General features: G+C 40.0%; 1 protein-coding gene across 1 annotated transcript; it reads left to right on the plus strand.

Annotated features, from left to right (window-relative positions):
• The first annotated feature begins 635 nt into the window (after window positions 1-635).
• Window positions 636-15147, plus strand: LOC121390641. Its single transcript, XM_041522504.1, has 7 exons — window positions 636-759; window positions 6132-6345; window positions 7323-7468; window positions 8348-8492; window positions 10028-10164; window positions 10664-10814; window positions 12266-15147. Exons 1-7 carry the CDS (start codon window positions 735-737, stop codon window positions 12645-12647), a joined length of 1200 nt encoding a protein of 399 aa, XP_041378438.1. The 5' UTR covers window positions 636-734; the 3' UTR covers window positions 12648-15147.
• The last annotated feature ends 3051 nt before the right edge of the window (window positions 15148-18198 follow it).

Raw genomic sequence — 18198 nt, forward strand, 5'->3', positions numbered from 1 at the left:
ATGATTGTTTTTCTCTTTTTTTTAATTCATCATCCACAATATACAACACTAAATTGCTCTGAAGGCGCGTCTATAAATACTCATTTGCCGTGACACAAACAAATTGCTTTTTTTAATTTTGCTAACCCCCCCCCCCCCCTCCCCCGACACACACACACATGCTCCCTCCGACACATACACCTTTACAAAATCGTCCATCTATATATACAATCCTTTCTCCTGGTTGTTTTTTTGTTTTTTGTTTTTTTTTTGGGGGGGGGGGGGGGGGGGTTGGGGGGTGTCTTTCTTTTTTCTTTCTTTCTGTGCCGATATTCATCTAAAGTTCAAGCACGCCGGCCCTACAGCGTATATCAGTGTGTAAGTTGGAGAGGGTTATACCTCAGTTTTAAAACACAAGACTTTGTGATCTATATCAAAACAGAGGACTTAACATTCAAACAATACTCCTTCTGCTCCTGCACTGTCCAACCTGGGTTGTTTTAGGGGGTTTTAAAACGAGAGATAACGAAAATGACTATCGATCTATAAATACTTGTCAAGAGTATCCTTGCAACTGTAACCGACTTTAATCACCCCGTGTTGGTGTGGTTAATATTATTAGTCTATAATCAATCACTGCTCGTCATGAGCTTTGGCTCGTCAACTTCCGCCTGATTCTGTCATGCACGTCACGTGATCAGATACTTTGTAAAGGCGGGTCGCCTCGTAAACAGTATCATACTGTAGGACCGACGATGGGGTCTTTATTTATTCTTACGGGTACGTATGAATTTTACTAAAGAAATTTATAATAAAACACCTTTATAGTGGCATTTCATTACAATACTCACTAAGAAAAAGCCCTTAGTTCATTCGTAAACTGACAGTAAACAAAAATATGTTCATTTTGAGTATGTAAACAACCGTAATCATTTTACTAAAAGAAAAAAAATGGCATTTCAATAAAATAGTCAACAAGAAAATGCTTGTTTTTATTTTTTCCAATATGTAAACAACTGCAGCAAACTATTGTGAGATTTGAATGTCATTTTCTAGACATATATTTTAAAATTAGGAATATTTGTAGCACACGGTAGCATTGATTTTTAATATGAACCACTATAACACACCATACAATAGTTTGTTGTTTGTGATTTTGAAGGTGATTGTTTTGTTTAGTGAAAATAAAATTAAAATAAATAGATCATTTTAATTTCAATTATTTTGAAACAGAATGGCTTTCTTTCATAATAGAAAAAGAACACAATATTAGTTTTAAAACGTTTGTATCACGTTTATGAATATGAAAAACATTACAACACGCCATGGTATGTTTAGAAGACAGACAGTCAAAATGTTTATTCGAACGTGGTTAAACAAAATCCTGCAATATGAATGTTTTGTTTCCTTAAAAAAAAGTAAGATATTATAACTGAAGTTTAGGAATATTTGTAGCATGAAGTAATGTTTATTTAAAATGTGTAAATAACAGTGTTACATATTAAAACAGCAATTAATATAAACAAAATATTTAAATGTACTATTTTATGTCCTATTTTGTTTCGTAACAGATGAAACTATCACTGTCCTTACTACAACTATTTAAAGCATCTTTTTTTCTAAAAAAATTTAAGCTGTAAAAATATACATTTAAAAGTAATTCTAAATTCATTTTATCAAAATGTAACGGTCTTTGTACATTTAATTTTCATTTTCTTTTAAATTTAGGAAACCATAACTAGCCTAACATGATTTTGGCATGTGCTGCAAAAATAAGAAACAAATAAAATCAAATGATATGAAATGATATAAAATGATATAAAATAATTTGAATTGAAATGAATTGAAATTAAATGATATGAATGATATGAAATGATATAAAATAATTTGAATTGAAATGAATTGAAATCAAATTATATGAAATGATATAAAATAATTTGAATTGAAATGAATTGAAATCAAATTATATGAAATGATATAAAATAATTTGAATTGAAATGAATTGAAATCAAATTATATGAAATGATGTCAAATAATTTGAATTGAAATGAATTGAAATTAAATTATATGAAATGATATAAAATAATTTGAATTGAAATGAATTGAAATCATATTATATGAAATGATATGAAATAATTTGAATTGAAATGAATTGAAATCAAATTATATGAAATGATATGAAATGATATAAAATGAATTGAATTGAAATTAAATTAAATAATATAAAACGAAAAGAAACGAAACGAATAAATAAATAAATAAATATATAGAGAGTTTACTCTAGCTACAAAAAGGTGTACGACAAAATAAACCCTCCATAAGCCACACAAACACATACACACATACACACACACACACACACACACAAACGCACACAAACGCACACAGAGACACCTCCAACTCGGCAAGTTTTGTCTAATTAGAAAAACAAAGCTATGCTAGCCTAAAATAACTGGGAAGAGAAAAATAAATTAATTAATTTTAAAATTTTTAACCTAGGGTTAAGTAAATAAAGGTTTTTCTCAAGTATACGTTTAAACTGGAAATTTCGTTCTCCGCACCCCATCCACCCCCTGCACCCCACGCTAGGTCCGTCCCTGAAAAAAAAAAAGCTATCGTCGACAACAGTATCGGTTGTGCTTAAAACGCGGATGTCTAGGTGCGATTTCTCATCGAATGACACCAGCTATCCCGAAGTCGTGCTCAACAAACCCTTCGCCTCGGGCAGAAAACTTGATTTAATTTACGAAATTAGTGGAAACTCGTGACAGTAATAGATTGCTAATTGATTTCACCAGAGGCGGTTCCGCAGAGTGTGTGAGGGCTGTTCAACCCGTGGGTTTAACATATGTTGTTATGGTTAAAACATTATAAATCACGGGCGTAGGAAGGTGCCAAAAAGTGGGGACACACACACACATATATATATCATGTTTCATCTTGGCTAATTAGCAAATATGACAGAAGAACGTGTTAAATAAGGTATTTTTTATTGTATGACGTCCAAAGAAAGAATAGGAATAAATGTTCAGTCACAAATCAGTTCGATGCGCCCACAGCATTCGTTAAAACCACAAACAGTCAAAATGGTAATTCACAAGTAGGGTCGTCTGATGAAATCACAGGTTCAGAAGCGCATATGCCCTCCATGAGTACCCACAACTGCAAGGCAACACCTCCTCATTGACTGCCTGATGCATGTAAAGACTGCATTAGGGATACGGCGCCATTGTTCCACTAATGAGGAACCAAGTTCCTGCAAAGTCTGTGGACGGTTCCTGGGAGTGTGCAGTCCTCTTCCCAGCACATTCCAGACGCGCTCGATGGGATTCAGGTCGGGCAACCTTGAAGAAGGCCAACCCATGGCATCGATGCCCGCGTTCCTCGGGTAATCCTTTGTCAAGATGGCCGTGTGGGGTCTGGCGTTGTCATGCTGAAAGATCAGGCCTGGACCATGAGCTGCCATGAAGGGCACAAGTTCCTGGGCTTGCACCTGGCGACTGGTCGCGGTATGCAACAGCGTTGAGGTTGCCACAGATGACAAGAAGTCGAAAACGTCCATTTCCACAGAAAGCACCCCAAATATATACATACATGTATAAATATATAAAAGCCATTATTGCAAGTTACACGTTAAAAAAAATACAGTTCTGGTACATATTATAAATATGTTAGTTACATGATAAACAAAATATATTTCTGATATATATATTGTAAATTTAGCTAATACATGTTATACTTGGAACGTAAGAACGACCAGTAACGCACCGAATCTACAGACACTGCCATTGGCATAGCCAGAATTTATATTTGGGGCCGGCCTACACTGGGACCCCATGACCCACCACCCCCACCCCCACCCCACCCCACCCCACCCCACCCCCACCTCACTCTACCTCCACCCCTCCACATACACATATACACACACCGTGCTCCGCCAGTGGACACTGCTATCCTAAACACCCAAAAATACGTTTAATGTGTAACTGTAGTCGTTAAGAAGGTTTAACCAGTGCTCCACGATTGGCATATCAAAAGTTATGGTATATGCTATCCTGTCTGTGGGATGGTGCATATAAAAGATCCCTTGCTACTAACTGAAATATGTAACGGTTTTTCTCCCTAAGACTATGATATCAAAATTACCAAACGTTTGATATCCAATAGCTGATGATTAATAAATAAACGTGCTCTAGTGGTGTCGTTAAACAAAACAAACTTTAACTTTTCGTTAACAAGGTTTAACTAGTGCCCCACGACAGGTATATCAAAAGCTGTGGTAAGTGTTATCCTGTCTGTGGGAAAGAGCATATAAAAGACTCCTTGATGTTAATGGAACAAATGTAGCGGGTTTCCTTTACGACTATATGTCACAATGAAAAACTGCCTGACATCAAATAGCCAATGAGTAATAGATCAGTGCACTCTAGAAGTGTCGTTAAACAAAACAAACTATAACTTTAATTTTTTTTAATGTATTTATCAAGTTTATTACCCCAGAAACAAATATGTAATGTCAGGGATGGGGCCTTGATATTACTACTGTACAGTCAAGTTATGACAAATGATTCTACGCAATATGAATGATATAGATATATACTTATATTACAACAATAATAAGAAGAATGACTAAATCCCCATTAAAGTCAAACTTGATCTGTAACAGTACATGATAAAGCTATACACAAAATTTCAGATAACATTTCTATGCATTGTGAAAAAGTCGTATATCCTATGTTCAAGGGACATAACTCTGTGAACAAAATGGTAAATCGCCATAAAAGTCAAACTTGATCTGTAGAGCTACACACATTTCAGCTCAATATCTCGAGGCATTGCAAAAAAAAACTATATGTGGGTCAGACAGACGGACGGACAGATAGACAGACAGACGGACAGACAGATAGACAGACATACATACAGACAGAAGGACGGAGAGGAAAACTACGGTAGAAGACTAATAAGGCCTTTATCTCGTTGCCGTAGTTCAGTGGAAAAGTGCTTGCCTGATGCGCGGTCGGTCTAGGATCGATTCCGGTTGGTGGGCCATTGGGCTATTTCTCGTTGTTGCTAGTGCAACACGAATGGTATATCAAAAGCCTTAGTGTGTGCTATTTTTTCTGTTGCATAATGCATATAAAAGATCTCTTGCTACTAATGGAGAAATGTAGCGGGTTTCCTCTTTAAGACTCTATGTCTCAGAGTTACCACATATTTGACATCCAATAGCCGATAATTAATTAATCCATGTATTCTAGTGGTGTCGTTAAACAAAAACAAGTTTTTTGTTGTTTACTGAATGATGACCGGCCTCGGTGGCATCGTGGTTAGTCCATCGGTCTACCGGCTGGTAGGTACTGGGTTCGGATCCCAGTCGAGGCATAGGATTTTTAATCCAGATACCGACTCCAAACCCTGGGTGAGTGCTCCGCAAGGTTCAATGGGTAGGTGTAAACTACTTGCACCGACCAGTGATCCATAACTGGTTCAACCAAGGCCATGGTTTGTTCTATGCTGCCTGTGGGAAGCACAAATAAAAGATCCCTTGCTGCTAATCGGAAAGAGTAGCCCATGTAGTGGCGACAGCGGGTTTCCTCTCAAAATCTGTGTGGTCCTTAACCATATGTCTGACGCCATATAACCGTAAATAAAATGTGTTGAGTGCGTCGTTAAATAAAACATTTCTTTCTTTTACTGAATGATGAGCCGAGATTAAATACAGGAAGTAAGGAAATGTTTTATTTAACGACGCACTGGACACATTTTATTTACGGATATATGGCATCAGACATATGGTTAAGGACCACACAGATATAAAGAGAGGACACCCGCTGTCGCCACTTCATGGGCTACTCTCTTTCGATTAGCAGCAAGGGATCTTTTATATGCACCATCCCACAGACAGGATATCACATACCACGGCCTTTGTTACACCAGTTGTGGAGCACTGGATGGAACGAGAAATAGCCCAATGGGCCCACAGACGGGAATTGATCCTAGATCGATCGCGCATAAGGCGAGCGCTGTACCACTGAGCTACGTCCCGCCTTTTAAATAAAGGTGTCAAATATCAATTTTATTTATTTATTTAAATAATAATAAAAATTATGATGTGAGGCGAGATTGCACCTTTAAAACAAACCTTCCTCCAGTTTCAGTCGTGTTGGGCGCCATCACCGTGATCCTATCGCAACAACAGCCGCCGGCAAGGCAGTGTATGCAGGACTTCGACAAGAACCTCAGTTCGCGGTGCTTCGAAAATGTCGGGCTCAACTTCCAGGGGGTGCTCTTCCTCATCACCCAAAACGTGACGGGCAGTCTTCCGGCGGGCGAGTCCGTCGCCTCGTACAGACAGAAAGTCTGCCCGTGAGTTTTAACTATTCTTTGGTTTGTTTTGTTGGTGGTCAGTGGCGTAGCGAAGGTGTGGGGGGGGGGGCACTGGGGCCATGCACCCCCCTCCCGTTAATCAAACCTTTTTTCTTTTCTTTTTACTGTATTAGATTTGTTAAAAAAAAATCATATATACATACATAGTGTGGGTCCCCTCCCCCCCCCCCCCAAAAAAAAGTGGGTCCCCCTCCCCATTTAAAATCCTGGCTACGCAAGTGTTGGTGATCGTGGTGGTGGTTGTGGTGATGATGATGTTGTTGTATTGTTGTTGTTGTTGTTGTGGTGGTGGTGGTGGTGGTGGTGGTGGTGGTGGTGGTGGTGGTGGTGGGTATGGGAGGGTGTTTGGGTTTTTTTCCCTTGTCTTTAATTTAAAACTGGTAGGATGGATGGATTAGTGACTGGATGGATGGATTAGTGGATGGATTCATGGATTAGTGAATGAATCAGTGGGTGGAAGGATTATTGAATGAATTAATGGGTGTGTAGTTGGATGGATGTGTGGGTGTATGGTTGGATAGACAGACAGATTGATGAATGGACGGAAGGACAAATGGAAGAATGATCGGACGGATGGATGATCGGATGGACGGACGGATGGATAGATGGGAAAATGGTTATGTGTGGGTGGATGGATGGATTTTGAATGGGTTATGGATAAATGGATCGAACGCTGAAGGTGGGTGGGTGCGAGGAAGGAAGGAACGTATGTATGTGTATATGTGTATATGTGTATATGTATATGTATATGTATACACACACACACACACACACACACACACACACACACACACACACACACACACACATATATATATATATATATATATATATATATATATATATATATATATATATATATATATATATATATATATATATACATGTTTAAGGTACGGACATGTGTATGTGTACGGTGTAGTGTAAATTGAAATTTAATTATTTGTTTATGGCAGTCCTCAGCAGATTGATTCTATTGTGCCCTGCGTCCTCAAGTTTGCGTTTGGATTTCGGAACAAGTCGTGTTCGGCCCAGGAGATGGAGATGATCGGAACTAGCGGAAGACAACTTGCCGGAATGCTCGAGAACATGTGCACGGAACGTGAGTTGAAAAATAATATTAAAAAAAACATTCGGCAAACCTCGGTAGATTACGTGAGTGAAAAAAACCCCATTAGGTATACCTCTGTCGATTACGTGAGTAAAAACCCATTCGGCATACCTCGGTTAATTTAGTGAATGAAAATCAATTTGGTATACCTCGGGCCCATTACGTGAGTAAATTTGGTTTATCAAAGGCCGTGGGGTGAGCCATCCTCTCTGTATGATGGTGCATATAATATATCCATTGCTACTAATGGAAAAATGTAGCGGGTTTTCTCTCTAAGATGCATATAAAAGATGCCTTGTTGCTAATCGAAAAGAGTAGCCCATGAAGTGGCGACAGCGGGTTTCCTCTCTCAATTTCTGTGCGGTCCTTAACCATATGTCTGACGCCATATAACCGTAAATAAAATGTGTTGAGTGCGTCGTTAAATAAAACAATTCCTTTCTCTCTAAGACTATATGTCAAAATTACCAAATGTTTGGCATCCAATAGCCGATGATTAATAAATACAGTTGGGGGCGGGACGCATCCAGTGGTAAAGCGCTCGCTTGATGCGCGTTCGGTTTGGGATCGATCCCCATCGGCGGGCCCATTGGGCTATTTTTCGTTCCAGCCAGTGCACCACGACTGGTATAGCAAAGGCTGTGGTATGCGCTATCCTGTCTGTGAGGTGGTGCATAAAAGATCCCTTGCTGCATTAGGGAAAATGTAACGGGTTTCCTTTGATGACTACGAGTCAAAATTGACAAATGTTTGAGATCCAGTAGCCGATGACTAATGAATCAATGTGCTCCAGTTAAACAAAACAAATTTTGACTAACTTTTAGATGTCTTCAAATAACGTCATCCAATGTCGGGTTTCTTCTCTTGCAGCATGTGCACGAGCTGCCATCCAGAGTGCCGAGCAGTGTTTCGTGTCGGCCAGAGTGGACCCACAGCAAGTCTTGAACACGACGATGATACGCGACAAGTTCACGTTCATTGGGCTTACCCAGCAAGCCTCCGCGCAGTTCTGCAAGTATGTACACAGACATTGCCTCTTTAAATCTATGGGCGGGACGTAGCTCAGTAGTAAAGCGCTCGCTTGCTTGATGCGTGGTCGGTTTAGGATCGATCCCCGTTGGTGGATCCACTGGGCTATTTTTCGTTCCAGCCAGTAGCCCAGTAGTAAAGCGTTCGCTTGATGCGCGGTCGGTTTAGGATCGATCCCCGTCGGTGGATCCACTGGGCTATTTTCGTTTCAGCCAGTCCACCACGACTGGTATATCAAAGGCCGTGGTATGTGCTATCCTGTCTGTGGGATGGGGCATATAAAAGATCCCTTGCTGCTAATCGAAAAGAGTAACCCATGTAGTGGCGACAGCGGGTTTCCTCCTTCAATATCAGTGTGGTCCTTAACCATATGTCTGACGCCGTATAACCGTAAATAAAATGTGTTGACTGCGTCGTTAAATAAAACATTCCCTTCCTTCCTTATATTTAAGTATAACCAACTTATGGGTCTCGCAAAAAAAAAAAATGGATTCTGGTAATTCATTTCCTTTTTTTGCATAACCCATTATGCCCATGTGAATGATGTCCTAAATTTAATGCGCGAATGACGCACAATTAGATTTGCGTGATCGACACGCGAACGAATCGATCGTTCTCGCAATTCTTAGATGACTGGTGGTTTAGTTTGTAATTTATATAAAGTGAAGTTTTTAAAAAAGACGTTTGTCCGGTAACAGATGAGGGGTAGGGGTGGAGATATAACTTATAGCATAGACAGTGGGGTGGGTGGGGTTGCGGTTGTCTGGGGTAAAATCTCTAGTGGCGGGGGTGGCACAAGACAGATGTTTATATTTATTTATATTTATAGGACGTATTTATTTTTTGTGGTAGATTTAAAGCAAAACGTTTGGCCGATATTTGTTTAAGTCTTTGAGTTGTATTCTGTACATGAAGAGTACAGAGATTTAAAAAAAAATATATATATAGGAAGGTGTTCGTCGGTGTGACAAAAAGACTCGTATTTCCATCTTTGCAGTTTTGTAATTACTAAAATAAATATGCATATATTAATAACATATAATAATGGAAAATTAATTTAATGTATAATATTAAAATACTTCCCGGCTGCGTCGATAGTGTCCCTTTAAATTTGATCTTGTGAAGCACAATTTAAAGCAACAAGCGTTTAGTCATACACTGATTCAATATTTCTGTTTCTCTCAGATTGTCTGTTTCTCTACCTCTACCTCTACCTCTACCTCTCTCTCTCTCTCTCTCTCTCTCTCTCTCTCTCTCTCTCTCTCTCTCTCTCTCTCTCTCTCTCTCTCTCTCTCTCTCTCTCTCTCTCTCCTGTTTCTCTTTCTCCGTCTCTCTCTGTGTGTCTCTCTGTGTGTCTCTCTCTTTGTATCTGTCTTTGTCTCTCTCTCTCTCTCTCTCTCTCTCTCTCTCTCTCTCTCTCTCTCTCTCTCTCTCTCTCTCTCTCTCTCTCTCTCTCTCTCACACACACACACACACACACATTCTCTCTCCTTAGTTATGAATTGTGTTTTGTCTTTCTAGTGCTCGATCCCAGGTTTTCACGTGTTTGAAGCAAGTCATGCAGCCGTGCCCTGCGGCTCGGAAAAGCCTCAACGAAATGGGCTTTGATGTCCTCGCCATGGAGAAGTCAGCCGAATTGCTTTGTAATAACCAACAAGGTAATTCACCATTTACATATCAGGGGAGGGGGGGTTGTGCCCATCTCCACTTGAGACTAAAGCACGCAGGCATGGAGTCGGTACTGGGATACTAACTTACTTTCAGGGATGTGAGAGGGGTTGGAACAAAAACGTTTACTGCGGCCGGGGTACAGGGGTCGCTTAAGGGCCACTGAAGGAAAATTGTTGTTTGCAACCCCTGGAACTGCCAAACATTGCATTCAGTGCCAACAAATCTAAACTGGTTATAACTTATAAGGCACACATCATAAACTTGAAACCGTGAAAACATGCAAATAAACCTTGTGTGGTCAACAGTATTGAACATCATGTTGTTGGGGTTTTTTTAGACGAAATGGAAAAGCGTATTTACGCTGCGAACCCTGTACCTACCAGCCTTATGTCCGATGGATTAACCACGACACCACCGACCGAAGCCGGTTACAAATTATGAAATAATGATGTCCAACCACGTTTGTTTTTATTATTATTATTCCAGCGTACACGGGTGCTGTGCAGTGTTTTGCGCAGCCGTCCCCGCAAATCTCCGCGTGTCGTAACCAGACGAACCAAGGGCTGCGTCAGATGTTGTTCTTCAGATACAGTAGCGGCGAGGTCAAACCGTCCGAGTTCATCCTCCGACTCTGTGGGTAGGTGATGGTCGATTAACGTCAGGGCCGAACCTAGCGAGGTGCTAGGGAGGGGTTGGGTTCAGTAACGAAGAATTGGGAGGTGGGGGTTTACTGAAAAAAAATAATACTCTCTCTATGTCTCTCTCCTCTTCCTCCCTCTTCTCTCTCTCTCTCTCTCTCTCTCTCTCTCTCTCTCTCTCTCTCTCTCTCTCTCTCTCTCTCTCTCGCTCTCTCTCTCTCTCTCTCTCCCCCTCTTCCTCCATTTGTCTTAGCCAGAGTACTCTGACGGTAAGAGAGATAGACGAATATTTGAATAGGTATAACGCTCTTTAACTGTTACAAAGAAAGAAATGTTTTATTTAACGACGCACTCAACACATTTTATGTACAGTTATATGGCGTCAAACATAGATATTGAGCGAGGAAACCCACTGTCGTCACTTCATGGGCTACTCTTTTCAATTAGCTGTAAGGGATTTTTTATATGCACCATCCCACAGACAGGGTAGTACATACCACGGCCTTTGATGTGCCAGTCGTGGTGCATTGACTGGAGTCTTTAACCGTTAGAGACCAAACTATATAAATTCTGCGCAATCTCTGCCTACCAAACGGTAATCAAAGATTCCCGCTTTAATACAACATTAAACATTCCTTGATAATAAAAAATAAATAAACGAATAAATAATCACATATTAATCACTAACATACACACTACAGGAAGAAACCCGACAGCACCCTTTTCAATAATGTTCCGGTTAAATATGTTTAAATATGTAGTTGCTGACGAGTTTCTTCCTGTAGTGTGTGTATTAGTTGATAATATGTGATATTTTTGTATCAAGGAACTCGAAAATGATCGATGTAAAGGGATTTAACGTCAAATATAGGATTGGTGTTGTATTAGAGCGGGAATCTTTGACTACCGTTTGGTAGACTGAGATTTCGCAGAATTTAAATAGATTGGTCTCAGACGGTTAGAGAGCGTTGTCAATGTTTGTATAGTTCTCTTACCGCCAGAGTACTCTCTCTCTCTCTCTCTCTCTCTCTCTCTCTCTCTCTCTCTCTCTCTCTCTCTCTCTCTCTCTCTCTCTCTCTCTCTCACGCCATATAACCGTAAATAAAATGTGTTGAGTGCGTCGTTAAATAAAACATTTCTCTCTCTCTCTCTCTCTCTCTCTCTCTCTCTCTCTCTCTCTCTCTCTCTCTCTCTCTCTGACGCCATATAACCGTAAATAAAATGTGTTGAGTGCGTCGTTAAATAAAACACACTCTCTCTCTCTCTCTCTCTCAATCTCTCTCTCTCTCTCTCTCTCTCTCTCTCTCTCTCTCTCTCTCTCTCTCTCTCTCTCTCTCACGCACACACAGACATACACACACACACACACACGCACACACATAATAGTCATAGTTTAAAATGTGCTGAGGTGTCGTTAACCATATATTCTTGTTTTATTTTTCTATTCAAGTCTTCGTCTGAACCAAGTAGACTGCGAACTGCGCGCGTTCCGCCAAACATGCGCCCAGACGGCAACGTTGAGGAATCAACTGGAGTGTACCATTCTACCGGAACCGTGCAGAACGAACCCCCTGTTCCGGTCTGGACTGGCCCAACTCTGCCCTAGTGGTCGCCCCACAGGTACGACAAACGTACCCGCCAACCAGCAGACACCACGCCCATCTGGAAAACCCCCCTCTCAGAACACAAACACAAACCAGCCCCCGAACTCCGGTACGGGATCGGCGTCGGGGTCGGGGTCGGGGTCGGGATCGGGAACAAACGGAAAAGACCGACTGTACTCGTCATCAGCGCTTCTGTTTGTTCTGGCGTTTACAACACGGTTCTTGTAAACATCTGACGGTTGGGGGTGGGGGAGACTGGAATAATTATTTTGTTAAGTAAGGTGCACACATCTGTGTGTATGGCTTGTTGAAAAATAAGAAGCGTATTTTCCATCGTAACTCTTATTATAAGAAGGGTGTTGGAGTGGGGTATTCGTAAGCTTTTCGCGGTTTGGTTGGGTTTTTTTGTTTTTTTTTGGGGGGGGGTACGGAGTTTTGGGGGGTATTTAGTGGGAGGGTTTTTTCTGTGTGGGGGTTGAGTTTCATTAGGGGGAATGTTGGGAGGTTTTTGGGTTATTTTTATTTTATAATGTGGTTTCGTTTTTTGGGGGGGTTGGTTTTGCTTATGTTTTTTTGGGGGGTCTTTTTTTTGTTGTTGTTGATGTGGATCTCTTGGGGTTAGGGGTCTTTTCTTTCCCTTTTTTATGGGAGTTTAAGCCCTAGTTACTACATGTTATACAAATGCAGATATATAAATACCTTCTTTTTTTAATATAATATATATTATTACTATTTTATTTCGTTAAATTTACCCGTAGGTCCAGAACACATTGAAAACAAAGGATTGTTAAATCAAACGACTGAGAAACGTGGATTTATTTATTTATTTATTTATTTATTTATTAGTATTTTACTGTTTTAAAAGAAATGTTATAATATAAAGAGCTTCGAATGTTAGAAACTGTAATTAGGGGCAGACAAAGGGTTTCGTGAAGGGGGGTGGGGCAGGATATAATATCCTGATGGGGACACATTGGCACCAAATATGAGCTAAGGGCAGTCCTAAAATATGGGTTGGTGTCGGGTATTCGACCCCTTAAAAACGGCCCATGCGAATCCATATTCTTCATGGTACATATTCTGTCTCTGCTTTATGATAGTGAACTATATTTTTAGATAATGATGTTTTCCTATATTTTGGCAATTGCATTTTCGATTCTTCTTCACTTTATTAGAATTGTACAGTAATATAGTAAAGCAGCCAGTTCAGTACTTTATGATATTTATTATATAAATATACTCTGAGAATAAAAATATTGTATATCATGTTTTCACAACATAAAAACCCATCAAAACTATTAAAAAATAATAATAATAATAAAAAAAACAAAAAACAAAACATATAAAAACAAGATTATAGATTTAAAATGTTAAATTATGTGATGTTGTATTAGATGTTTTAGTTAGTGTATGATGCATAGGAATAAATTTTGAGTAGCTATTTCAAACGAAAAGTTTTCTTTGCAAATAAAAGTTTGCATGCGATTGGAGTTATCCCACTTTGTTTTCGTGATATTAGTTATTAATATGTACCTTATTTTTTGTATTTATAACTTTATATTCAATTAACGCCATTTTGCTTTCATGACATTGGTGATTAAGATATTTTACCTCATGTTTGGTATTTATAACTTTATATTCAGCTATTACCAACTGCAGTAGTTAAGCTTTCTAGTAATATATAAAAGGTGAAATGTGATTGGTCAATGATTCCAATGACTATTTTGAATGAAAGGTCACGTGGCCAACGGACAATGTTTTCAGATCTACTGATTCACCAATATGAATGGTCTGAAGTCGGTAAGATTAATAATTATTATATTATGGTACATGGGATCACAAATCCCATAGCCCGACGCCCGTGCCAAGTGGAACTTTTATGTTGGGCAAGTAATTATGTTAACTGCATATGCCCGATAACAAGTGACTAATGTAACACCTAAAACTTATAATATTTTTAACAATCAGCTGTATTCTCAGGCGATTGCTCATCCAAGAACAAAATGTAGGGCCGTATCTAGATTAAGATAAGGGGGGGGGGGGGGGGTGTCAGAGTAATACATGTATATTTTTTTCTCTCCAGTATTTTACACTGCCTAAAAACTTTATCAGGCGCGTGTGCAGGAGTTTTAGTACCTGCACACGAACCTGTAGATTCGTGGGAATGAATCTGACAGGGGTGAGGGTGGGGGCAAGGGCGGACTTTCGTTTAAAAGCGAGTAGAAGGATGGTGTCTAGGTAGTCTCGGGGTCATGATCCCCCGTTAAAAATAATTTAATTTATCTTTTTGATGTTATACAAATTCAGTTTCTTGCTTTCTCAGCATCTGGAGCCAAAAAAAAAAAAAAAAAATGTTAAAATTAAACTGATTATGTTGGAAATAAAACAGGGGTGAGCACTCTTTTGACCCTCCCGTCCTCTACGGACCTGAAATGCTAATATATACTCCCCCAAAAAAGTTAAGCAATTCATGATGGACATGATACATATTTTTTTAATATTGAGATAGATGTACGGTGTTTTTTTTATGCTATTGACATTTTGGTGTGTTTTTGGCACAGACATGTGTATATGATGTATTGTTTATTTTGTTAAAATAGGACTTGGCCAACATTCAGTTGGAAAGATGATTTATGAAGAAAGTAAAACCATTAAGTTGCTTCATTTTTTGTGTGGAGTATATAACAAATGCATTGATTAGTAATGTAATAAATGTATGTAAAATATATTGACCATCTTCTTGTTATTTGTGATATGTATATGCGTGTGTGCGTGCGTGTTTGTGTTTGTGTTTCTGTGTGTGTTTGTGTGCGTGTTCGTGTGTGTGTGTTTGTGCGTGCGTGTTTGTGTGTTCGTGTGTGTGCGTGTATATGTGTTTGTGTGTGGGTGGGTGTGCATGTATGTATGTGTGTGTGTGTGTGCGTGCGTGCGTGTATATATATGTGTGTGCGTGTGCGCGCGCGTGTGTGTATGGGTGCGTGAGGGGGCGTATATGTGTATGTCTGTGTGTGTGTGTGTCTGTCTGTCTGTCTGCCTGTCTGTCTATGCGTGCGTGCGTGCGTGTATGTGTGGTTTGTATTTTCCTGATTAGTATACAAAGATGTGTGTTGTGTCTGTAGGAAAGTGAATATAAAATATGAATCGCTGCTAATGGATAATTAATTATAGGCGCAGACCCTAGTTTCAGCCCCTGCAAATGGACACTTAAGTTTGGTTAATCTACAAAGCTGTAACACGTTCCGAATAAAGTTATAATAGAGTGAAATGATAGTCCATGATGTTTAATTAGAGAAATACCCTCTAAAATAGACTAAACCTCGTCTCCATAACAGGGTGGGATGTAGCCCAGTCATAAAACGCTCGCTTGATGCGCGGTCGGTCTGGGAACGATCCCCGTCGGTGGGCCCATGTGGGCTATTTCTCGTTCTAGCCAGTGCACCAAGACTGGTATATCAAAGGCCGTGGTATGTGTTATCCTGTCTGTGGGATGGTACATATAAAAGATCCCTTGCTGCTAATCAAAAAGAGTAGCCCATGAAGTGGCGACAGTTGGTTTCCTCTCTATATATCTGTGTGGTCCGTAACCATATAACCGTAAATAAAATGTATTGAGTGCGTCGTTAAATAAAACTGTTGCTTCCCAGATATACGTGCGTTTTTAAAATTATGGAAAATGTACTTTTGCATGGCCCGGAATTACCACAAACAAGTCTTCAATGTCAAGTTACACATGTTTACAAACTACATGCTCTCCCCTGTCAATTTCAGTCAAATAGTTGCCATTTCAAAGATGTCTGCCATGAAATAATGACAGTCAAATAGCAGACTACTTGTGCGGACAAATTTCCGGAAATTGAGGCCTAGTTGGTTCCTGACGTGGCCATTTGGTTTAACGTGAGGCGCCTATACCAGTCTAGTGGACACATGTATATAAAAGAGAGAGGAAACCCGCTGCTGTCACACAATCTGATACTTTTTCCGATTAGAAGCCAAGGATATTTTATATGCACTATGCCACAGACAGGACAGGCCTTTGTTATGGACTTCTGGTTGGAACGATGGGTCCACCAACAAGGATCGATCCTAGCCCGATGGTACTCCAGGCGAACGCTTTACCACTGGGTTACGTTTCATCCCTATTTGATTCTAAGCAGAACAAACTATTTATATCATAACATAATACTGAAAATTAATGTTCGTTTTGTCTAACTACGCCACTAGAGCTCATTGATTTAATTATTAGCATTTGATAATAGTAGCAGTGTTTTCTTTATATGCACTCTCTTCTTAAACCGGACGGTACCTTCCACGGCCTTTGATATACCAGTCGTGAAGTATTGACTGAAACAAGAAATAGCCATATGGCTCTGTCGACGAGTATCGATCCCAGACCGATCGGGCATGAGGCGAGCACTATATCTTGGGGGGGGCGGGGGGGGGGGATTTAGCTCAGTTGGTTGAGTGCTCGCTTGAGGAGCTTGAGGAGCAAAATCACCTCGGTGGATCCATTCAGCTGATTGGGGGTTTTCTCGTTCCAACCAGTGCACCACAACTGAACAAAGGCCATGGTATGTGTTTTCCTGTCTGTGGGAAAAGTGCATATAAAAGATCCCTTGCTGTATTAGGAAAAATGTAGCGGGTTTCCTCTGATGACTATGAGTCAGAATTACCAAATGTTTGACATCCAATAGCCGGGGGCGGGACGTAGCCCAGTGGTACAGCGCTCGCTCGACGCGCGGTCGGTATGGGATCGATTCCCGTCGGTGGGTCCATTGGGCTATTTCTCGTTCCAGCCAGTGCATCACGACTGGTATATCAAAGGCCGTGGGATGGTGCATATAAAAGATCTCTTGCTGCTAATCGAAAAGAGTAGCCCATGAAGTGGCGACAGCGGGTTTCCTCTTTCAATACCTGTGTGGTCCTTAACCATATGTCTGACGCCATATAACTGTAAATAAAATGTGTTGAGTGCGTTGTTAAATAAAACATTTCTTTCTTTCTTTCCAATAGCCGATTATTAATTAATCAATGTGTTCCATCCCGCCCCTAGGTTCAAAGTCACAGATTCATTATCGATTTTGTATATTAAGCTGAACTACTGGCCCTATTTTAGATAGGAAGAGGGTACAGGTTGGGATGAGAAAAACAATGGATCTACCGAGCGGGTTCGATCCGACGATACAAGAACCACAGATCCTTTTTTTTTTTCTTTTTTTTTTATCATCCAATACTACAAATTGCTCTGAAAACGCATCTGTGAGCATCTTAATTTCATAAATTTCCGGGAACATGCCCCCGAGTAGCCCGAAAACCACACATAGATTTTGCTCCAAATTGCCCTTACTCAAATTGCCCTTTTGTAAAATGTGTGATCCGCTGTCAAAATTCTGGATCCGCCTCTGCGTTGTATCCTTCTCTCTCTCTCTCTCTCTCTCTCTCTCTCTCTCTCTCTCTCTCTCTCTCTCTCTCTCTCTCTCTCTCTCTCTCTCTCTCTCTCTCTCTCTCTCTCTCTCTCTCTCTTGTTTTGTTTTGTTTTTGCTGTTTAATGTTTAATGTTTTTGTTGAGAGGGTTGTGTGTTGTTGTTTCTTGTTGTTAGGGTTTTTATTTGGGGGAGTTTGTTTGGTTGTGGTTGTGGGGTTGGGGGTTGTTAATTTCCGGTGATATTTTTAGTTTGTTTTTCGGTGACAAAACGTTAACATTATGGACAATGGGAATTCATTTGGTCTATACAAACCTTCAGATTAGCTAACACGTAATTAGAGTTATTTCCCTTCCCTC

The sequence above is a fragment of the Gigantopelta aegis genome, chromosome 15 (assembly GCF_016097555.1).
Source record: "Gigantopelta aegis isolate Gae_Host chromosome 15, Gae_host_genome, whole genome shotgun sequence".
NCBI classification, from domain to species: Eukaryota; Metazoa; Mollusca; class Gastropoda; order Neomphalida; family Peltospiridae; genus Gigantopelta; species Gigantopelta aegis.

Coding starts and splice junctions, on each gene's coding strand:
- LOC121390641 (XM_041522504.1), top strand. CDS start 735: ATGGGGTCTTTATTTATTCTTACGG. Junction 7,469..8,347: donor CGAGAACATGTGCACGGAAC/GTGAGTTGAAAA, acceptor CTTCTCTTGCAG/CATGTGCACGAGCTGCCATC. Junction 10,815..12,265: donor TTCATCCTCCGACTCTGTGG/GTAGGTGATGGT, acceptor TTTCTATTCAAG/TCTTCGTCTGAACCAAGTAG.